Source organism: Eublepharis macularius, chromosome 14 (assembly GCF_028583425.1).
Source record: "Eublepharis macularius isolate TG4126 chromosome 14, MPM_Emac_v1.0, whole genome shotgun sequence".
Taxonomy (NCBI): domain Eukaryota; kingdom Metazoa; phylum Chordata; class Lepidosauria; order Squamata; family Eublepharidae; genus Eublepharis; species Eublepharis macularius.
In genome coordinates this window covers 17,990,112-18,012,972 of record NC_072803.1, presented here as the reverse complement: position 1 = coordinate 18,012,972, position 22,861 = coordinate 17,990,112, and the positions used below count along the sequence as shown (strand labels likewise).

Below are 22,861 nucleotides of genomic sequence, written 5' to 3'. Positions count from 1 at the left end.
TGCCCTCGGAGAAAATGGTCACATGGCTGGTGGCCCCGCCCCCTGATCTCCAGACAGAGGGGAGTTTAGATTGCCCTACACGCCGCCGAGCGGCGCGGAGGGCAATATAAACTCCCCTCTGTCTGGAGATCAGGGGGTGGGGACACTAGCCATGTGACCATTTTCAAGAGGTTCTGGAACTCCGTTCCACTGCGTTCCAGCTGAAAAAAAGCCCTGGCTATATTCCTTCTGCAAAAGGAGGTGAAAGCAGGAGAAAAGAGGTGGTGGTGGCGCACAGAGGCCTGAGGGGCAATCCCTTTCCTTTCTCCCACGAGGACGAGGTGGGGACCCAGAGAAGCTGCCACCTCTAGCTTGGCCCTAAGTCTTCCTATGAAGCCGACTTTGTTTTCCCTGATTTGCCTAAAGATTTGCCTTCCCTTTGAATGTGACAGCTGGCCCAAGACTTTTCACTCCACTTCCCTTGGCTACTTATGCCAAGCGTGTTCCATGTTTTTGAGTCCTTTCCGCCTCCGCTATTTGTAATAAATATGAAAACAGAGCTATTTGTAACCTTGACAGTAATTGACTACTCAAATTAATAACTCTTCTTTGTAACTCAAAATGCAATTATTGCTTTATGGCACTGAGGGTTAGACTTGCCAGCAGGAATGGCTGCTACCACGAGTGCCCTAATTACGCCATAAAATTCTAACAGGAAGCAGGTCATGATAACCTATCCCCAGAAGGACTGAGGTGTTGTTGTAAATATCTTCCAGTATAAAAATGTGTGTGTGTGTGTGTGTGTGTGAGCATAAAATGAAACTGGAAATGAAGTTGAAAAGCAGCTTTCAGACAAAACCATTGGCTCGCATACAGCAGGGAGAAGGGAGTGTGCGCATTAGCAAATGGAACACGAAGGGCTTGATGCACATGGGATGAATCAGTTTAAGAAGCAAATGTACTTCTCTACTGCTCTGAAAACAGATAATGCAGGCTACCAAGTCCATGGTCATACCAACCTGATTTTCTTTTGCAGTGTGGACTGCCAGTGTCATACAAGGGACGAATGGAGGAATGAAAGGGAATTTAAACTATCGGAGAAGCTAGACCTTGGTTGCCTCCACACAGGGATGAACCCTTGTTTTGCTCTCATTGCCACTGCAAATGCAAAGGTATTCATAGCAGCGATGGAGGCGCCACGCAACGGGGATAAGAAGGCTCAGGGATCTCCCACTGGTATTGGAAGAAGGGGGCCTTTGCTTACACCTTGACAATTTTGTTGATCTCTAAGGTGCTACTGAACTCAAATCCTGTTCTACTTTTTGGTGTTCCTCATTGGTAGTCATAACATTAATGGCTGTCGATAGTTTGGATTAGCAGCGTCTTTGAGCACGTGCAGTTTGGGGGGAAAAATAACAACACAAACCAGTTCAACATGTGTTCACATCATTTGTTGTTGAACAGTCCCAGTAATGAGCTCATGGCTGATCATCACAGTTGAACAAGGTACATTCAACTACCAAACATGCTCAGCATGTCTTTCTCAGCACCCCTAGGTGACAGGGTTTGAATGCAGAGCCGCTGGAGATATTGGCCAGAAGAGAGAACTGTGGGAAGTTGAAGCTAGGCCAGGACTCCACACATCTTGGAGTCCTGGAAATCTGGTGGGGGAAAAAACCACACAAAAAGATGAAAACATCTTCAAAGAGGTACTGCAAAAGGAGTTTCTTACGCCCCAGCTCAATGCAACCAATCCAAAGAGAAACTTCTTCAGGAGCAAGAAACTGGCTATGATGCTACTTTGCAAGAGAATTTATTGTCCCTGAAGAGGACACTTTTGGGGTTGAAATGCATTGGGCTACAAAACTCACAGGAGCCCTGCTTTGAGGGGTTTACCTCTTTTTTGTTGTGGTTTACTCTGCAGCTTCTCTCCCCCCCCCCCCCCGATCCTGGGAATCTGGTGACACCAGGCAGCCAATCCCATGTCACTACCCACTATAATGTCTATAGATCTGCTATTCCCTCAATATGGACAACTTGTACGGGCTGCCCTTGCACTCCTCCAGCCAGCCAGTCCTACTTGCTCCCAGCCCAAATACTTGCCCGTTCTTGGAACTAAACATCTTGATACCAGATCTTTGCAATATCCATCACAATCTGCAGAAAGTTTGGCAACTTGTGGGACTTGAGGACTTTTTATGACATTTTTTTTGACGCAACAAGATTCAAATTGCACAAGCTCGCGGATGCAGCTCTTTAACAAGCCCCGACCTTCGGAGTTAATGCTCCGATGCACTTGGATAAATTCAAATTAAGAACTTCAATTCTTGATGCAAACACAAGCACAAACTCTCTCTCTGGGATGCTGATGCATGGCAAACAACACTGTGCTGAGGGGGGAACTGGAACACATGGCTACTCCGCTGCCCAAAGGGAAATTACGATGGATTCCTTAGGAGCGAACACTCAACAGCAGATGGTGCTAGCATGACATGGGTGGCCATTGCTTCCTTGCTGGGCTGCATTGGCCAAAGATCAGGACTTCTCCAGGGGAGCTGTGGGACAGGCTTCTCTTGGCTTAGCAACATCTTCCCCCAACGTACAAAGGAACAAGATTAATCCTTGGGGGCGGGGGGGATGCAACCTTATTTCATGCCCCACTACTTCCTCTGGATATGCAGTATACAGAACCCAAGAAGGGAACCCAGGAAAACTCGTGGGGGAGGGGACATCTGACTGCCACCTCCCCTTTACTTTCCTCCTTTGTGTCTACCAATCCCTTCCCCCTGCCTGCTCCATGTCCCCTCCTTCCTGCCCAATCTTCCCTCCTCGTCACTGATTGATTCTTTTCTCCCTGCACCTGTCTGGACATTCACTTCTCTACTCTTTTCTGGTACAGTGAAGGGGAGGAAGGGGCCCATGGCTCAATGGCATAGCATCTGCTTATCATGAAGAAGGCCCCAAGATCAATCCCTGCATCTTCAAGTAAAAGGACCAGGAAGTATGTGATGTGCAGGGCTTTTTTTCAGCTGGAACGTGGTGGAACGGAGTTCCGGAATCTCTTGAAAATGGTCACATGGCCGGTGGCCCCGCCCCCTGATCTCCAGATAGAGGGGAGCTTAGATTGCCCTTTGCGCCATGGCGCGGAGGGCAATCTAAACTCCCCTCTGTCTGGAGATCAGGGGGCGGGGCCACCGGCCATGTGACCATTTTCTCAGAGGGCAACCCAATTGAGTTCCACCACCTCTTTTCCCAGAAAAAAAGCCCTGGTGATGTGAAAGACCTTGGCCCGAGACCGTGGAGAGCTGCTGCCAGTCAGAGTAGACAATGTTGACCTTGGTAGAACACTGGCCTGGTTCAGCATAAGGCAGTTTCATTATGTGAAAGAGGGGGAGAAGGAGATATCTACCCAAGGCAGGTTCCCTGGAGAGAGAGCATCAACATTCTCTAAATAACAATTCTCTAAATAATCTGGGCAAGGCAAGCTGGACCCAGGTGTTGCTTCCCTTCCTTTTCTGTTACATATGTTCATGTAATTCTTAATGGTTGCAACAACTGTCCAATATGCTGTCCAAACTCCATTATCATTGAGTGTCTGCATAACACTTACTCTTATCATCCCTGGGCATTTTTACCACCCAAAATATTTTTTGATAACTTATTGTATTTTTTCTGAATATGCGGATCCTCCCCACTGTTTGGGTTTGTAGAAATCAATATCCTAGCCTTCACTAGTCCTGCAGTGCAGATTTTGGGATCCGTAGGGGAGCAGCTAATCTAAGGGTATTACTAAATCAAAGGGTAAATCTATTCCTAAATCTAAGGGTGAAAAGCTGGTGGTGGAACAGGCAGCTTGAATCTTGTCATCTTGGATTAAACAAACAGCTGCTGTCCTGCTGCACAGGTGGATTAAAGATGACGGTTCCATCATGAACAGCAAAGAGGCCCAGGCAACCAACCAAAACAGAAGCAGAGTTGAACCCAAACATGAAAGCAAAAGAACTGCATTGCTGGATCATATTACGATCCACTTAGTCCCGCTTTCTGTTTCAACAGTGGCCAGGCATGTTACAAGCAGAGCAAAACGTAGCAGATCCCCCCTATTGTCTGTGCCCAGCACTTTGTACTCCAAGGTATGCAAACTCTGAATATGCAGGTTCCATTTAGCTCTCATAATTCAGAGCCTAAACCAATCTTCTTAAAAGCACATCCTACTGAGAGAACTACCTTCAAGTATACTGTCCTTTAATCATTCTCCATCTTGCAAATCTAAACGATCTAAGTCAATAAATCCAAACCACTCAAATTAATTAGCTCAGTTTACAAAAGGTAGCTGACAATTACACTGGTGAGGGTCAAGCCACATCTCTAGTTATCTATGTAACTTTAATTATTTGATTAATGTATTTTATTACATATGAATGAGTATGCCCATTTTCAGTTGTTATTGTTTCTGCATGTTATCATGGCAAGAAGTTCGGCTTCTTTAATGCATTTCTTACAGATTTTTTAACACAGTTTATACTGTACTTATAAGTACAATGAACATCTTCTAGAGGTACAATCAGATTATCTAACGGTAAATTGATTGGCCTCTATGAGGATTAAAAAGTTATACAATAGAGCCATCCACAAGGTTGTATCCTGCCTAAAATCTCTGCCTATGCAAGAAGGGGTAATTTTCACGGATTGTGTCCTCTGAGAGCAGACTTCTGATTCCCCCCACCCCTCATCCTCGAGCAATATTTTTGGCTGATGCAGGGGGCAGGGAATGGCGAAGTTGGATTTCTATGGACAAAAGTACTTCTGCCCATGGAAATTTTAGGCAGGATCCAAGCCACAGAAGTGGCAGCAGTCTATACTTACTCAGTAGGTATGCAGAAAAAATATCATCCTGATAGTTTATAGGATTCTGGATGGGGAGATTTTGAAGGATGGGGTGCGTTTACAAATTTGTTCCCATTTGGCACACCATGTCCTTAATCCTAGAGAAGACATCTGGGTAGCTTCCGGGACAACTGGAAATGATTCAGGCAACTCAGAAGGGAAATGGCCTGAACAGGAATAGGAATTTTACAACATGCACATTACTGACCAGGGGTAGGGTGCTGTATAAAGAAGGCACCAGCTGCTGGGAAAGCGAGGGTCAGAAAAATTCTTGTCCCCACTCCGACAGCACACTGTCAGAAAGCAGCAGAAACATAGGGAAAGAGCCGCAACAAGAGATGGAGGTAACTTTTCTGGTGCCCGGATTGGGGACTCTCAAGGCCCCAAGGTGTGACACAGTAGCTGCTATCCTAGGATCTCTTAAAGGGGCAGAGCAAAAAAGAACACGAACTGTCTGTGATAAACTAATCATGCACTGTGTGCTGAAAGCAAGGGATGAGTATTTGGTAGGGTTGCCAGGTGTCCGGTACTCACCCGGACAGTCTGGTATTTTGGGGGACTGCCCAGTGAAAATGCTCCCTGATTACCGGACACCTCCCCCCATTGCCCAGGCAAGGGCCTTTTGTGAGGTGCTGGCAGGAGTGGCCAACCAGCCTGAGTGGCCTTTGCGGCACTCCTCCCAACCTCTTGCAGCTGTGCAGCACTGCTCAGGAGTGGCTTGCCAAGTCAGATGCTCAGCCGACCTCCTGTGGCTGTGCAAGGCAGCTTACAAACCACAGATTAAAAGCATCACAAACCATTCCTGTTCAGCATCTCCTGGTTTTTTACCCACAGGCAAAAGCCAGAATGTCCTTCCCACCTTGTTCGCATTCCCTAGGTGATAAGAGTTAACAAACTGGTTATGCTAACAAAGATCCAGGGGAAACTACTGAATTCCTCTCACAACAGTCATTAAGCTGATATGGAGACCCACGGCGAAGATTCTGAAAAGTTTGCATTCTGGCATTTCCGAGTCCTGTCCAAGAACAAGGAGGAAATACCTTCTCTTGTCTTCAATAACTAGTGTATTGCGGCAACCAAGCCTCTGCGGATACTATCCCCCAGAATCTTCCACTCGAGCACAGCAATCTGTGGATTCTGCATTTTCAGTTGTATCTCTGTAGACTTTCTATGCCTCATTCTCTCCACTTGATCTATCTCTGGGAGTTATTTGCCCAGCAATTCTCATACGGCACATAATGAGAACCAGCAGTCAAAAGACATGCTCTGCAGTCAGAAGTGCTTCCCATGAGAAACCCCAAGAGAAGACAAGTCTAGGCTGAGTCTTTGTGAGAAAGTTACTTGAAGGGTATAGTGCTATTAACTATACTGCACCGAAAGAGCCATCGACACAAGTTTCAAGAGCCAGCAAGAGCTTTCCATAGATCTCACTGCTGGAGAAGAAAGCACGAGATATCTCAGCTTCCTACATTGTACAAATGAAAATTTATAAAAGAGCTGGGGGTGCGGGGACAGCTGATCTCGCCTCCCTAAAGCTTGGCTCCTTTCTGAAAAAGCAAAGTACTATGGCCTAACTGAGGCTCCTTCTCATCTTAGCAGGAGCCCAGTCAAGCAATAACTCTTCCTTCACTTGATTGCAAAGGAAAACAAGGATGACAGAGATGTACATGCTCATTAGCCAGAACAGACAATACATTTCCTGTGAGTAGCTGTGGAGCAAGTGAGTCACATGGATGTCTGACTTATGAAGCTGCCTTATACTGAATTGGACCATTGGTCCATCAAGATCAGTATTGTCTACTCTGACTGGCAGCAGCTCTCCAGGGTATCAGGTAGAGGTCTTCCACATCACCTACTATCTGGTCCTTTCTAATGGAGATGCCGAGGACTGAATCTGGGGCTTTCTGCATGCCAAGCCAAAGCTCTGCCATTAAGTCATGGTGGCCCCTCTCCTGCTATGACCTGCTGTGCTCACCCATCCAACATTCTTGCCTGCTTTTGAACAGCCATGCATAGCAGCAGTAGTATTTAGTGTTGCCTTTGCATATACCGCCACTCGTGGCAAGCCACACCATAATTTTTTTTCTGGGAGCAGGTCAATCAGGCACAGACTGATGGATTTCTCAAACCAACCCCCAAACTGAGGGATGTGTGATACGCTTGTATTTCTGCTTTCATACTATTTTCTATACTTTGCATCCCAGTGTTCCTCCCAACCTCAAATTCATATCTGATTGGTGGGAGTCAGGAGGTGTGGCGATTGGCACCTCCTCTTAAAGAGACAAACACCCCAATTGTTTTGTTTTCGAGCCACAATGCAGAAGTAAGCTTTCTGGTGCCCGGTCTACTTAAGAAGTCACTCTAGGCCCATGTGCAGGGGCTTAAATTGCACACTGTACCCAGACTAATGTGAATAGGGCCAGTTTAAAATTATATGACTAATTCCCAGTTTTTTATCATACAAACTGACCACAACCTAGGTGTGTGCCTATGGAACGGTATACATGATTTGAATGCGAAGTCACAACGTAGATGTTTGGAGGTGGGTCAGGTGTAGTGGCCAAGCAGGAAGGCAGGCACATCCTTGCTCCTTCCTTGGTCACCAATATGTGTAGGGGAACGACTGTGGAACATATTGCCTGCTTTGGCACAATATCTGTATCTTATCAAGGTCTTGTGGAAAGGCTAAGCTTGGGACTCCCCTACCGATAACACTTAACAGACTCTTCCAGCCCCCCTTGCAATAGTTAGAAGCAAAGCTGAAGTTGTAATCAAATGAAACTAATGAAGTTGTCGAATTCAAAATGTAAAAGATTATGTGGGAAACACGCAATAAAACAAACCTCTCCATAACAGAATGTTCATCTGGCGCGTGTGTGTGTTCTCTTCGCAACATCCCCAAGCAGATGGTTCCACTAGTTCAATGCCAGGGCTCTCTAAACAGCCGCATGCTGGATCGAGAACGCGCTGCTGCGCATGGAACAGCGCTTCAACGAATTGCACAGACGGCCACAATGCCGAGACAATTGGAGCCCATTACCATATAACAACATCATCAACACAAAGAATTTAAATTGCAACATTTGGCAGGTCTGTAACTGGCTTCATCTGCTCAGCCTTGGGGAAATCGGTATAGGTCTGTTGCATTCAGGTAGAAGGTAATCCTGCGTCTGTCCCTCGTCTATTCAATTGCATGCATCAAAAACTGACAACAATCTATTCTTTGGTTCACACAATCTCAGAATAAGTGTTCTATAAATCAGCAGCCAACACACAAATGTTTTACAGAATCACTAGTACTGACAGCTGCCAGACTCAGCAGCACAGCAAATTAAAGTTGTTTTTAAAAATCAGCAAGAGAAGACGCAAGCATGTCTTTGGCTATCTCTTCCCCATTTTCAGCTATCTTGTCCAAACCGTATCTTCCATGTTGCAGGAAGCATCCTCTATTTCTTTTCTGGGATAATGTGCATTTCCCCCTTTGAATGAGACCAAGAAGGATGGAGAATGTGCCTTATACAAAATCAGAACTCTGACCTGGATAACCCAGGCAAGCCAGATCTTGTCTGATCTTGGATGCTAAGAAGGTTTGGCCATGGGTAATAATCGGATACGATCACTCCAAGGAAGACCAGGGTTGCTATGCAGAGGCAGGCAATGGCAAACCACCTCTGTTAGTCTCTTGGCCTTGAAAACCCCAGCAGGGGTCACCATAAGTCAGCTATGACTCAATGGCATTTTCCACCACATACAGAGTCAATATTCTTCTTGACTCTGGCTCATCATGACTCACCAGGGTCTCAGACAGAAAATGGCTTTTTGCAACACCTGCTACTTGAGAGCATATAACTGGAGATGCCGGGGAATTGAACCTGGAGCCTTCTGCATGTGAAGCAAATGCTCTACCACTGAGCCACAGCGTTTCCCAAACAGCAACTCTCAGACAGACAGCCTATCAAGATATGGCTCTGAAGCTCAGCCATAAAACTGAGAAGGGAGAGGAGGCCCAGGCTTTTCACAATTCCTCTCCTCACTACTGCATCGGAACTGCTAAAACTGCTCTAAAAGAAGCCCTTGCTCTGTCACCTGCCGTCCTCCATTGCGCCACACACCCCTGCTACCTCCAGGTTCAAACCCAGCCATGGGATCGTATCTCTTGCTGCTGCAGGAACAGCTCACCATGCAGCATCTGGTCCTTATATTTCATTGCTCTTTCTGCCCTCAGGTAGCAGAGCATCCTTTGAAGACAGCCACACTTCATCGAGGGCTGTCATTCGGGACGAATGTTCTGTCTGTGCAACAAATGAGTCGGCTCAGTGGAATTAAAGGAAGTGGCCCCAAGCAGTTGAGTATCAAATAAGACTGCTGTTTTCCAGTGGTGTGCACCATAAAGCACACATTCCCAAGCAGTGACTCTTACCTGTATTGGGTGACTGCAGGATTGGCTTTGGCTGAGCAGTGGAACTTCACGGTGTTGTCTTCAAGCACAGGCTGTGGTTCTACTGACAGATTGACAAGGGGCGGATCTGCAGAGAGACAACAGCCGATCCATTAGCTGTGTGCAGAATTGCACCTTTCTGCTGCATTGCTTTCAGATGTTGTTCCGCTCCTGTGATGGATGGCTGAGGCCTAATCAACCAGCACTCCTGTTTGCCCTTAATGTGCCACAAGTCTGGTGTCCCCAATGTGAAATCCCTTCTTGTGAGGGAACGATGGCTTTAAGGTTAGTGTAGGTTTGGGAGCAATTATTTCTCAGCCTGCAATTTCTTTCTCTGAGTGACTTTGGAAAGGTCATTTGACAGTAAGGTTCCTCTGACTTTCGATATATGTATGTACACCAAAGCTTTATCAACACAAATATTGAACAAGACTAGGCCAGAGACTACAACTCATACAATCCTGGTCAGATTTTCTTTATAGCTAAAGAGCTCATCTGTGCATGCAGCAGGAGTCTAACACTGCAATCTTTCCTGATCAGACTGGGGGGGAGGGATGAGTGGAGGAATCTCATGTGTAAATGCTCCCCTTTGAAAAATAACACCACACACACAGAATTCGAGCATGCCTGTGGAGAGGCCAAGACTAACCTCCCAGGCATGCTCGCTTTCTCTTGTGGTGTTTTTTTCCTGTAGGAGAACAATCAAACATACATGCCCCCCCACCTGAGTCCGGTCCAGAGAAACATGTGATTCTTTTGCAAATGGTAAAGAAGGCATGCATGGAAGGCCAGATTTTTCTGAAAAGAGGTATAGGTATATTGAGGATTCAGTAGGCCATATGCCAACCTATATCCCTGAACTAGGGTTGCCAGATCCCCTTAGGGGGATCCCCTTAGGGGGGAGGGAGCAGCTTATCAATTATCTTGAGGATCTTCACCGGTGGGGCGTGATGATGTCACTTCTGGAAGTGACCTCACTGTGCTCAGTGGCTGGCATGCTACCGTGCTTCACAGGGGCCAATTTGGCTGGCAGGAGCATGCCCGCTGTGCTCTAGTCCAGGAGTTTTTTTGCCACCTGTGCCTGTTCCCCAGACCTCTTCCTCTGGCTGGCCAGGTGAGTGGCAGAGGGGGGCAGATGCTGAGAGTGGGAGATCCTTTGCCCCCAGTGGGGGACTGGCAGCCCTACCGTGAACATACAAAGAACACAGGACAGAGTTCATTAATTACCATCACAGTGTAAGCAGAGTTGGGGAAATAAATCTGTTCCATGCATGCAGAAATGAAGCGTTCATTCAAGAAATAAGAACTTAACAGGTAGAAGAAAACCTCAACAGTAGAAGAAAAACAAGAGAGACATTTAACAAGCTCTAAACAATATAACAGAAAAGTTATAGTACCCTCTAGACTTAGAATGGACTAAATATACCCTGTATTGTTATAGACATAAAACAAATATCTCATTTGCTATCACATGGAACAAGCACACGTCAGCGTGATTTTAATGAATGCAAATATAGGGACACAAAACTAAGCAAAATTTGCCAAAACAAAGCATCCCACGGTATATTGTTCCTATTATTGATTGCTTGCAGGTGAGATTCCCCTCTCCCCTGCCTTGTGCAAAATCTTTGCGATCAAGCACCAAGGAAACTTTGGTTTTCATATTTGCAATTCGATCTCCAAGAATGGCATCCTGCACTCCTTCAGAGGAGATACCTGAAAAGACTACACATTTGGTTAGGACTTTCTGACCTGTGGTTATTTACCACGTCAGTTACAAGGCTGCAGCAAGAGTGACCAAGCTTTACATTGGTTCTGTGATGGGTGTCAGGGGCAGGGAGGGAAGTTAAAATGGCCAAGGAGCCAGACACATGGAACAACGTCTGCAGCCAATGCCGCAAGGTCCAGTCACTTCAGAACCAGTCAACAGTAGGGTTTCCAACTCCAGGTTGGAAAATTCCTAGAGATTAAAGGATGAAGTCTGGGGAAGGTGGGGTCTGGGAGGGACCTCAGCAGGGTATAATGCCATAGAGTCCTCCCTCCAAAGCAGCCATTTTCTCCAGCAGAACTGATCTCTGAGATGTAAATCTGGGAGATCTCCAGGGCCCACCTAGAGGTCCCCACCTCTGCTTCCTTGCTCTTTAGCTCTATTAAGTATAGCTCAAGTATATAACCCCGTCAGCTTTCTAAAGCAGTATAGCCAAGGAATAGTTTTACCATAAGAATGCACTGAGTAGGCCATCTAGTTCCGAGAAGGTTCTTCACGAAGCTACACAGGAGCTCTCAACAGGAAGCTGTGATCTGACAGCAGTTCACTGTCACAAGTACTCAGGGTGGCAAACCCATGTTTACTCCTGTGTCTCATGTGTGAAATGATCCTCATGTTCCTGCATACCGCTCTGCAAAGATGCCAAGCCATGCTTTCTTCACTTCTCTGATCTTCGTTGTTAACCATGCTGCTGCTGAATACATTTTCACTGACATAGTATATATTTTCATGAGAAGAACCCTGACAGATTAGACCAAAGGGCAATCTCATTTTGCAATTCTCATTTGTCCTATACCTTCTGAAAGCCCACAAATAGGGCATAATAGCAACAGTTCTTTCCTATTGCTTCTCACCCTGCTCCTGGCCATACTACCTCTGAACACGAAGGGTTCATTTACTTATTATAGTTGAAAGTTGTTGATAGAACTTTCTCTCTGGGGACAGTCCATGTGGTGTAGTGGTTGAACTCAGTCCTGGGTTTGAATATCTACTGGGTCATGAATTTCACCTGGTGACTCTGGGATAGCCACTCCGTCTCAGACTACCTTACTTCACAGGATTGTTGTGAAGGAAAACAGGAGGGAACTCATTCATTGTAGATGGTTACAGGTAGGTAGCCATGTTGGTCTGTAGTAGAAGAGCAAGATTTGGGTCCAGTAGCACATTAAAGACCAATTAGAATTCCAGGGTATGAGCTTTTGGAACTCAAAGCTGTCTTCAACAGAGCTTTGTCTCTTGAAAGCTCATACCCTGGAAATCTAGATAGTCTTTAAGGTGCTACTGGTCCCAAATCTTGCTCATTCATTGTAAAGAGCCCATGGTAGAACACATGAAGCTGCCTTATACTGAATCAGACCATTGGTCTATCGAGGCCAGTCTTGTCTACTCTGATGGGCCAAGGTGTCAATTAGAGATCTTTCACATTGCCTATTATCTGATCCTCCCCACTGGAGATGATGGGAATTGTACCTGGGACCTTCTGCCTGCTACGCAGATGCTCGACCACTGAGCCACTGCACCTTCTTATGTCATACCCGAAGCCAGGTTTGAATTGTCAGCATATGAGAGCTGCTTAATGGCAAGTTGTCTCTGACTGTTCCAAGGAGCTTCCTTCCCATGTGAACCAGCTCCAACTGCTTCAGAGTGCAGCTCTTTGGCCAGCCTGGCCAGACGCTGCAGAAAAACCCATGCTGCTGGTGAAGAGGGGTCTCAATTAAGTTGTCACACAGAAAATTCGAAACAGGAGGCTCTTGTCATTTCATAGATCTGTTCTCTCTGTACTGTCAGAGCCAGCCTGGCTCCCATTCCCGATTGTGTTCTGGCTGACACGATTGCTGGAGGCGGTTGCTCCATTATGTTCCACTTGGCACCTTCTGCCAAGTGAGATACAATAATCCATGTGCCCCGCTGGTGGGCAGGTTAGGAAGAATAAACATGAAAGGCCACCCCCCAAATAATTATGCATATTTTTCATTCCATCGAAGACAGTCTTTCTGAAGATCACACCATAGTTGGTGATAAGCTCGGTAGGCCTCTCCTGAGAGTAGCAGCGTATCTCACCCAACTTGAGTAGGGGAAATGTAGGAGAGATGAAAGAGCTGGGAAGAAACTATAGAATGGAGCAGGGTCTGGAAAGGAAAGGCTGGATGGAGGAGGAAGACTGAGCAAGAAGCAGTAATAGTCTTCAGGAACCTTTGAATAATCTGACCAACAGGAGAGGAATCTGGTCAAGTGCTGGATCCAGGGGGCAAGTGCCCAGAAGACAACACACATAGAAAGGTTGATAGTGCGATTCCATCTCTGCACAGAGTTACAGCAACAACTGAACAAACTTCCTTTTAGGATGTCCATACTATGCACTGTATGTCCTGGAATTAATAAGCAAGTAGTTGACCCAGCACAGTCTGAAATACATGCCTGGATCGAGGAATGGTGTTATCACAAACACCCACAATAAGAAAGATGAAGGTCTGAGGATTGGAGTTAACCTGCCCAAAGACCTCTGCCTGCCTGTCAACAATGCTGAGGTTTTTTTAAAATTCCTTCTATGACTGCAAAAAGTTCTTAGTTAATAGTGTATAGTTTCAGATGGTCCACCATGCTAGAACTCAACCTCAGCTTCTGAGATCCGTAGATCTAGCCTGATTACAATCCTCTGCATTTACTCATAACCAGGGCTTTTTTTCTGGGAAAAGAGATGGTGGAACTCAGTGGTGGAACTCAGGACCGCACAATGACGTCACTTTGGGTTAGCTGGAACAAGGGGGGAGTTTTTAAAGTTTAAATCGGCCTCGGCGAAAATGGTCACATGTCTAGTGGCCCTGCCCCTGATCTCCAGACAGAGGGGAGTTTAGATTGCCCTCTGTGCCGCTCAGTGGAGGACAATCTAAACTCCACTCTATCTGGAGATTGGGCGCGGGGCCACTGGCCATGTGACCATTTTCAAGAGGTGCCGGAACTCCGTTCCACCGTGTTCCCACTGAAAAAAAGCCCTGTTCATAACGCAGTTCATCCTCATTAGTATTTACCTACTTAAAAGAAATGCAAAATATGTTATGTGATATCCAGTGCCTGTTGCAACTGGAGCTCACAAGGGGGGAAAGTAGACTAAAATGGCATCACCAAAGTGATACATCACTCCTTATCTTGTCCCATGTATCTCTCAATGATGTGTGCAAAATGAAATGAAAAGCAAGTTCTGCCTCAAGGGTTTAGGTGCATTGACTGTTTTACACATGTAAGTAATTGTGAGTGATGAATATGCGTGGAGGAGGGGTACTCATCTACTGATTTCTGAAATGGCAACTTTGGGAGTCCTGCCCTGAATCCCAGAATGCAGCGAAATCCTAGGAAGCATCCCTCCACTCTGTGTCTTCAAAGAAAGTGGATAGAGGGAGCTTTTTCTTCCTCTCTCAGAACTTGGGGGCATCCAGTGAAGTTGAAGGGCAATAGGTGATGAACAAAAGGAAATACTCCTTTTCTTAACAAGTAATTCAATTGTGAAATTCACTGCAAGTGGGTGTAGTGATGTCACAAACACAGATTCATTTAAAACGGGAGGAGGTAGACGAATTTGTGGAGATCATCCATGGAGGAGAGGTCCATCCAGGGCTTTTTTTCAGCTGGAATGCAGTGGAATGGAGTTCCGGAACCTCTTGAAAATGGTCACATGGCTGGTGGCCCCACCCCCTGATCTCCAGATTGCCCTCCACACCGTGGCTCAGAGGGCAATCTAAACTCCTCTCTGTCTGGAGATAAGGGGGTGGGGCCACCAGCCATGTGACCATTTTCTCCAAGGGCAACTCACTGAGTTCCACCACCTCTTTTCCCAGAAAAAAAGCTCTGGGTCCATCAATAGCTGCCAGTCATGATGAGTAAAGGGTACCTCTATATTCAGAGGCAGTGAACCTTTGAAAGCCAGGGCTGGAAGACAATATCTGGGAAGGGCTTGGTCTCTGTTGGCCCTCTACGGCACCTGGTTGGCCGCTGTGTGAAACGGGATGCAGGTGCGATCCAGTAGGACTCTTCTTATGTTCTCAAGTCCAGGCTTAACCTGGAGTAACTCTAGATAGGATGGCATGGTTAAATGACCCAACCGTTGCTTCACCATAAATGCACACAAAGGGGAAGGTATTCTCAAATCAGGACCATCCACTAAGTTCTGTCTCTGCCTTTAGGACATAACAAGTCCATCTATCTCACCAGAGGAAAATTCTCCCACCACCCTGCATTGAATGTCTATGTAACATTACACATCAAAACAGAGGATGGTTGTATATCTTATTTAAGGAAATGAACTGCACCACTGTGAACTGTTCCTATTTAACATTGCACCATATTACGGGTTCGGGGGGGACCTGGTAATTTGAAAGTGACCTTTGTTCTTTTTCATCAGCCTCAGCATCTCTGCCAAGTCCTTCCTTATTGGTGTCATGGGCCTTTCAGCTTTTAAGAAACCTGCTCATTTTTCTGTTTCTCCTTTTTATTTTTAATTTGTAACATGACAAACATCTAAGCTACATTTGGTGCAAAAGGAAGAAAGCTGAATTAAATGGGAAAAAGAAAAGGGAAGGAAAAGAAAAGAAGGGAAAAAACCCTCTTGTCTGCATTGAAGGGTAGCAGGGTGTATATATTTATTAAAATGCTTACATCCTGATTCCTCCCACCTGTTCAAAAGCAGTTCAAACCAGCTTACAAAACAGCCTAAAACAGGGTTCCCCAACATGATGCCCGTGGGCACCAACAACTTTCCTGGTGCCCAACAAGTGTTTTAGAAAGTGGGTAGAGCCAGATGGGGCCTTCCCTATCAGGACTTCTGATTGACCACTGGAGATCTGATTGGCTATGCAGATCTTTAAAAATATTGCTTTGACAGCCACCAGAGCACAAGGACTTTCACTGCATGGCTGAAGGTAAACTGCGTATACAAGAAAATATTTTAAAACAATATATTCATTTAAAAATACATTTTGTTAAGTAGAGCTTCTGCCTGAAATGTTAGAGTTACTATTCGATTTATGCATAACCTCTCATTGGTTTCGTCTCCTGAGGCTGCAGCTGCACCCACCCCCCTGGGTTAGAATTCCAAAGGGGCCTGCAGCTGTGGAACCATCTCCTTGGGAACAGAGAGACTGTGGCCCTCTGCTCATGTTTTGGAAGGGTGGTTTGAAAATTTTTAAAATTTATTTTAAGGGGATTTCCTCATAGAAGTATGTTTTTGATTTGATGATAGTGTGGACACTTTAGGATATTTTATCAATAGACTTATGATTTTAGATGTTAGGAGACAGAAGGTCCATGTCAGAGAGGACATGGCCTACACGCTGATCTGAACCACTGAACCCCTCCTATTATAAATCTGAGAATGTCTCTGCAACTTCGCTTCATCAAGACCAAACATCTTGTCCAATGCTTCTATTGGGCAGATGGCAAAGGAGTCATTCTGGATGGCCAAGTTGCCATCTGCTTCATGAATATTCATCAAGTGATTGGGCAAAGCTAACACTCTCTGGCGTGCGGAGACTCAGGAGCCCGACCCTAATGGTGGCATGGATCTCCAGAAGGTGTGAATGGAGGAAACAGCCCTGAGTGAGTGGCAGGATGAAGCTGACAGCTCAGGGTCCTTGTCACTCAAAGGTTGTAAATTATTCATGACCCACCTGTCCTTCTCCTCTACAAAGTCAACTTCTGACCTAAGCAGAAGGTCCAGGGAGCTGGTCGTTTCCATCTGTTTTTTCAGTAACTGTGTTGGAATGAAAGCTATTGTCTAGTTCTGAAATCAGTGTACTGCTGTAAAGACAAGAAGCCCCCTTGAAAACTTTCATTGGGTAGAAATGGGAGATGCTTGGCTGGATGATATGTGACTGAACATAAGCTACAATAGTAGGTCACTTAGCAAGGACCTCCGTTTTGGACAAGAGTTGCTGCAAAGACAAAAAGGCCTCCTGTATGATGGGAATGGGAGCTGGATTAAATGTCACTGCATGTAAACTCAGGACATTTAGAAAAGGTCCCAATTGTAGCCCATTTTATGTTCCATTTTCCAAACTTTCCACACCTAAGACGATTGAGCAGGAGAGACCAGGTTCAAAGTCTGGCGTATAGCATTTGTGTTCAAAAGCCCTCAAAACTAGACAATGAATGTCGCATTGAGATATTAATAACTGTCAGCATCCAAGATACACTATTTATTTACGACATTTATATCTAGGGCTGCCAACTCTGGGTTGGGAATTTCCTGGAGATTTAGGGTCAGAGAATGGAAAAGGTAGTGATTTGGGAGGTACATCAGCAGAGTATAATTCCATACAATCGATTCTCCAAAGCAGCTATTATCTCCCAGGGAGTTGACCTTTGTATTCTGGAAATTAATTATAATTCTGGGCAATCTCCAGGTCTCACCTGGAAGTTGGCAAGCCAAATTATATCCCCCTTTCTTTATATCCATGTCCTGCCTTTTTGCACAAAATTTATATGCTGCCTTAATTTATTTACAACATTTATATCCTTCCTTTCTGTTCCATAAGGGCCACCAAAGTGGTAGTAAAAACACCTTTTAACTATGTAAATATTTAAGAAACATAAGGAATTGGTATTAAAAGAAGAGAAGCTATAACTGCTGTTTCAGGTAGATTGTCACCAATTGAGGGGCCTGCTAGGATATGAAGAACCACCCATGTAAATGAGTAATGTGTTTACAATGAGGAATGAAATGGTTATCCTTATTAGCAACAAGGAAACCCCACCTTCCATCATGGTAAAGGTTCCCAGGAGCTCTTCCATACAGGCTAGACCTGTCTTAGACTTAGGGTCAAAACACACGATACTTATGGGCAAGTATCAGATCTTGCAATGATCCCTGGGAATTGTAGTTAAAAAAAACCCCGCTCAACATGATTCTCAGCTGGTGAGGGAAGGGGGAGTCTCTCTCTCTCTCTCTCTCACACACACACTCTCTCTTTCAAAAATCCTCTGAGAATATGGGATGGGGGTGGGGCGATGGGGAATGACGTAACATGAGACAGGAAAAAAGCCGAAATGTTTTGCAAGCATGAGAGAAATCCAGTCCCCCCCATTCTTATTCTCCCAGCAGGAAATCGCTGCTCCGATTCCCCACACCCCACCTCCATCTCTGAGCCGAAGGAAAACCACCTGATTGGATTTTTGAAAAAGAGTCAGTCTCTCTTTGAGAGAATCTCTTTGAAAGACAACCTCTTCAATTGAGCGGCTGTTCTTTGCAAGAAAATCCACTTCGTTCGGAGGGGGCGGGGTTAGACTACCATTCCCAGCAATGATTGTGGGACCAATCAAGTGCTCTTCACATGAAGTTTGTCTCGTGTGTTCTGACCCAAACTGACCTTTAGCAAGTTTGGTGAATCATAGCTACTTAGGCATGCCCAACCAAAGACCTGTTCTTTTTAAATTGGTGGATTACAAGCTAAGGGTGGGTAAAGGTACCTGCTTCTAGAGTGAGCACATCTTTGAGTGTTTAAGGAGAAGAAAGTCATCCCAAGATACCTTCTGTTCCTCATTTTTTTGGCATGATGGAACATGAGACAGGAAAAAAGCCGAAATGTTTTGCAAGCATGAGAGAAATCCAGTCCCCCCCATTCTTATTCTCCCAGCAGGAAATCGCTGCTCCGATTCCCCACACCCCACCTCCATCTCTGAGCCGAAGGAAAACCACCTGATTGGATTTTTGAAAAAGAGTCAGTCTCTCTTTGAGAGAATCTCTTTGAAAGACAACCTCTTCAATTGAGCGGCTGTTCTTTGCAAGAAAATCCACTTCGTTCGGAGGGGGCGGGGTTAGACTACCATTCCCAGCAATGATTGTGGGACCAATCAAGTGCTCTTCACATGAAGTTTGTCTCGTGTGTTCTGACCCAAACTGACCTTTAGCAAGTTTGGTGAATCATAGCTACTTAGGCATGCCCAACCAAAGACCTGTTCTTTTTAAATTGGTGGATTACAAGCTAAGGGTGGGTAAAGGTACCTGCTTCTAGAGTGAGCACATCTTTGAGTGTTTAAGGAGAAGAAAGTCATCCCAAGATACCTTCTGTTCCTCATTTTTTTGGCATGATGGAACATACAAAGCTCCTCTATTTTGTCTCAGAACATTGATTCATCTTGCTCAGGATTGTCTTCTCTGACAGACAGTAGGTCTGTATTGCCTTGGGCAGCCATAGGAAGATGGGATTAGCAATGGCGCTTGTGTAAAAATTCTAAAGCAAGTAGAGTGGAGTAGAATGAAGAGACAAGGGAGAGGACCGAGATGCAATAGACTGTCCTTTGCTGGGCTCCAACTTCATTACAGTAAAGTGTCCAGTAGCACCATCAAAACTAACCAACTTTGTTGTAGCATAAGCTTTCGAGAACCATAGTTCTCTTCATCAGATGCATCTGATGAAAAGAACTGTGGTTCTCGAAAGCTTATGCTACAGTAAATTAGTTAGTCTTAAAGGTGCTACTGGACTCTTTACTATTTTGCAACTACAGATTAATATGGCTAACTCCTCTAGATCTAACTTCATTATGGTGGCTGGAGCCTCTTTTTACACAGCCAGATGCCTGCTTTGTTGGGAGTGCAGCCACCTGCCTTTTGGCTGGGAAATTACGATGAGAAATTATAGGTATTTTCAATTTACCCTAATCTCATTTTGAAATGTGCAATCCAAATGACAATAAAGCCAGGCATGGTTTGGAATACCAATGAGATCTGGGGGCCCGTAACAGCCCCTGAGATATATAGCGTACTCCTAATTCATTTGTAGGCATCCTGACACTTCCCCATTGTTAGACAACAACAGCTAATCACCTTCTTTTGTTAAGTATGAATCACACTTCTCCTTAGTAGCTTCCCCATTGTTTGATAGTTTAGTAGCTGTGCTTAGAATTTACAGAAGGTTCCTCTTTCGATAATAAAAGCGAACAGGCTCTGCTTTGCTCTTAAAAGTGCCCCCCCACACCTTCCCAAAATAGATTAACAATAAGGATGAACGAACGTCTTTGATCTTCCCTTTGCAAATGGAATTGTGCTTTCTAATGATCTAGTAACGGGCATGCCCAAGATTCCCCAGCAGAAATGGAGCGTAATTTGCATAAATGATCATTCAACGTAATGTAATTCTACTTGGTTACAATTGATAATTCCTGCCTGGCTGGCTGTAATGAATTTGAATTATCGAGTCGGTTTGGCTCAGCCTCTTAGCCTCTTCCACTTGCGGAGAATACATATTGTGGTTGGCTACCTGTTTGTCTGGCATGAGGCAGAGTCTCCCAGACTTCTGAGAGGCGAAGCACACACTCTTTTATCCTGCATTAAAATTTGAGGTGTTATTTATTCCTTTGCCTGTAAATAGGATTGCCAGCCTCCAGGTGGTGGCTGGAGATCTCCCAGAATTACAATTGATCTCCAGGCTATAGCGATCAGTTCAGCTAAAGAAAATAGCTGCTTTGGAGGGTGGACTCTATGGCATTATAACTTGCTGAGGGCCCTCTCCTTCCCAAACCCTGCCCTCTCCAGAGTCCACCCCCAGAATCTCCAAGAATTTCCTAACCCAGAGCTGGCAATTCTAGCCTCTGGAATGTGTAAGCGCAAAAGCCAAGTGTTTTTAGAAGAACCTCACCGCCATGCATCTGTATGAGAGTCATTATCATGTGCCTCCTAACTGAAAGAAGGCAAGCTCAGAGCAGTAAGTCATACTAGAAGCAGAATGGATATCTTCTTCTAAGTGTAGGTAACTCTGCTGCAGCTTTGCATTGGGAGTGCTTGATTGTTCCACTCAACAAACAAATGTGGCAGAATTATTCTCCACCAATAGAGGCAGGCTGATTGGAGGGGGCATGAATCCAGAACACTGACTCTTGCAGAGACACAGGAAGCAGACCTGTTTGAGGGAAGTAATTTAGTATGACTTTGCGTTGGGAGTGGTCAAAAGATATAACAACAATTAATGCAAGAAGGCAGCAGAATTGCCTTCTTGCAGAAGAGGCAGACTGGAAGGAGGCAAACTCAGAGCAGGGACTCATGTAGAGACACAATGGATAGCCTCCTCTCAGTGCAGGTAATTCTGCTGTGGCTTTGCATTAGGGGTGGTCAGATCACCCACTTAACAGAAGAATTATCTTCCTCCAGTTCGGATGGATGGGATGGAGACAAGATCACAAGATCATTGTAGGGATGATTTCAAACTTATCTTTGCTGCTGTTTTGATTCTCCTTTCAGTGAATCAAAGGTGTAATTTTTTTAGTTCCATGTCGTGTTTGGTTTTCAAGCTCTGAATTCTTTTCCTGTAAAGTGTGCTCATTTTTCAACCTTGTTTGTGCCTCGGTAAACCAGCTTTATGCATAATGGGTTGGGGAGAGGATGAAATCGCTCTCGTCTCAATTTTCTGTCAGTGCAACAGAGGAAGAAGGAGTGGTTTTGCCCATTCCTCCACCCTACTGCAGCTGCCCTGATCTGCGTGGGTCCCACATATGAATCTAATTTACAGGGATCAGAAAGGACTGCTGGGGAAGGAAGGGAATCCCACAAAGATGTGAGTCCCTTCTACTCACAGTAGTCAGGATCCAGCATTAAATGCATGTTATGCCTTTCAACTATGTACCCACACCATGTGAACACACAGTCCAAAAGAATATACAAAACCAATGAGGAAAAGCTCATCCCCCATCCTAACGTGCATGGGGGGGCATTCTTTCCCCACCTCCATAAAGAACGAGCAAGGGTTTTCATTGGTGGGGCTGTAGCAGCTGCTCCATGTGACTCATCCAATGAGAGAGAGGCATAAAACAGTGATATTAGGTGGCTCCGCCTCCAAACTGAAGGCCTTTTGCCACCCTGGGCCTTTCTTCCTCTTTTTAAAGACATTGTCTATTCCCAATTTTTTCCAGCATTAAAATTGGAAACACACATTACTCTTGTTTGGTGTAGTAGTTAACAGCAGCAGGACTGTAATCTGAAGAACCGGGTTTGATTCTCCACTCCTCCACTTGAAGCCAGCTGGATGACCTTGGGTCAGTCACAGCTTCTAGGAGCTCTCTCAGCCCCACAGGGAGATTGTTATAAAGGGTTATACTGGATCCAGAGTTATTACTAGAAAAACAAGTTAAGGCAGAGGCAGAAAATGCTTTCTACAACCTCACACTAGCCTGAAAGATCGCTTCTTATCTTGACACGGCTCACCTGGCCACTTGGATCCATGCTACGGTAACATCAAGGCTTGACTATTGTAATGCTCTACACACAAGTCTCCCATCTAAGTTAACTAGGAGGTTCCAATTAGTGCAAAATGCTGCAGCTCGACTGTTATCAGGAGCGAGCAGGAGCATGAACATCACTCCCATCCTACAGTCGATCCAATGGCTACCCATCAGCTACCATGCTCAGTTCAAGGTATTAGTTATTACATACAAAGTTCTTCATGGCTTTGGTCCGGCATACCTACGGGACCGCCTCCCTTCCTATGTTCTTCCACGGCAGCTTCGCTCATCTGAACAGGGTCTCCTGCAGGTGCCAGGCTGCACACAGGTGAAGTCAGCAGCAGCCCATATACAGGCTTTCTCTGTGGTGGCCTCTGTCCTGTGGATTGACCTGCCTGAGGAAGTCAGAAGAGCTCCCACTCTCCTGGCTTTTCATAAATGATGCAAAACTGAACTATTCAAAAAGGCTTTTTTTACTCAAATGGGAGGGCTGTATTGTAGGGATGGGGTCTCAGATGCTTCACTAATGAGTTAGGGACCATAGACTTCATCACTATATTGCCTTACATATTATCTGTTGCTTTAAT

General features: G+C 45.3%; 1 protein-coding gene across 1 annotated transcript in view; it reads right to left on the bottom strand.

Annotated features, from left to right (window-relative positions):
* KIRREL3 (kirre like nephrin family adhesion molecule 3) overlaps window positions 1-22,861 on the bottom strand; it is a 415,785-nt gene that overhangs the window by 174,363 nt on the left and 218,561 nt on the right. The window contains exon 7 of the mRNA XM_054998021.1: window positions 9,287-9,392. Coding sequence (XP_054853996.1) covers window positions 9,287-9,392 — 106 coding nt within the window. The remainder of the gene's footprint in view (window positions 1-9,286; window positions 9,393-22,861) is intronic.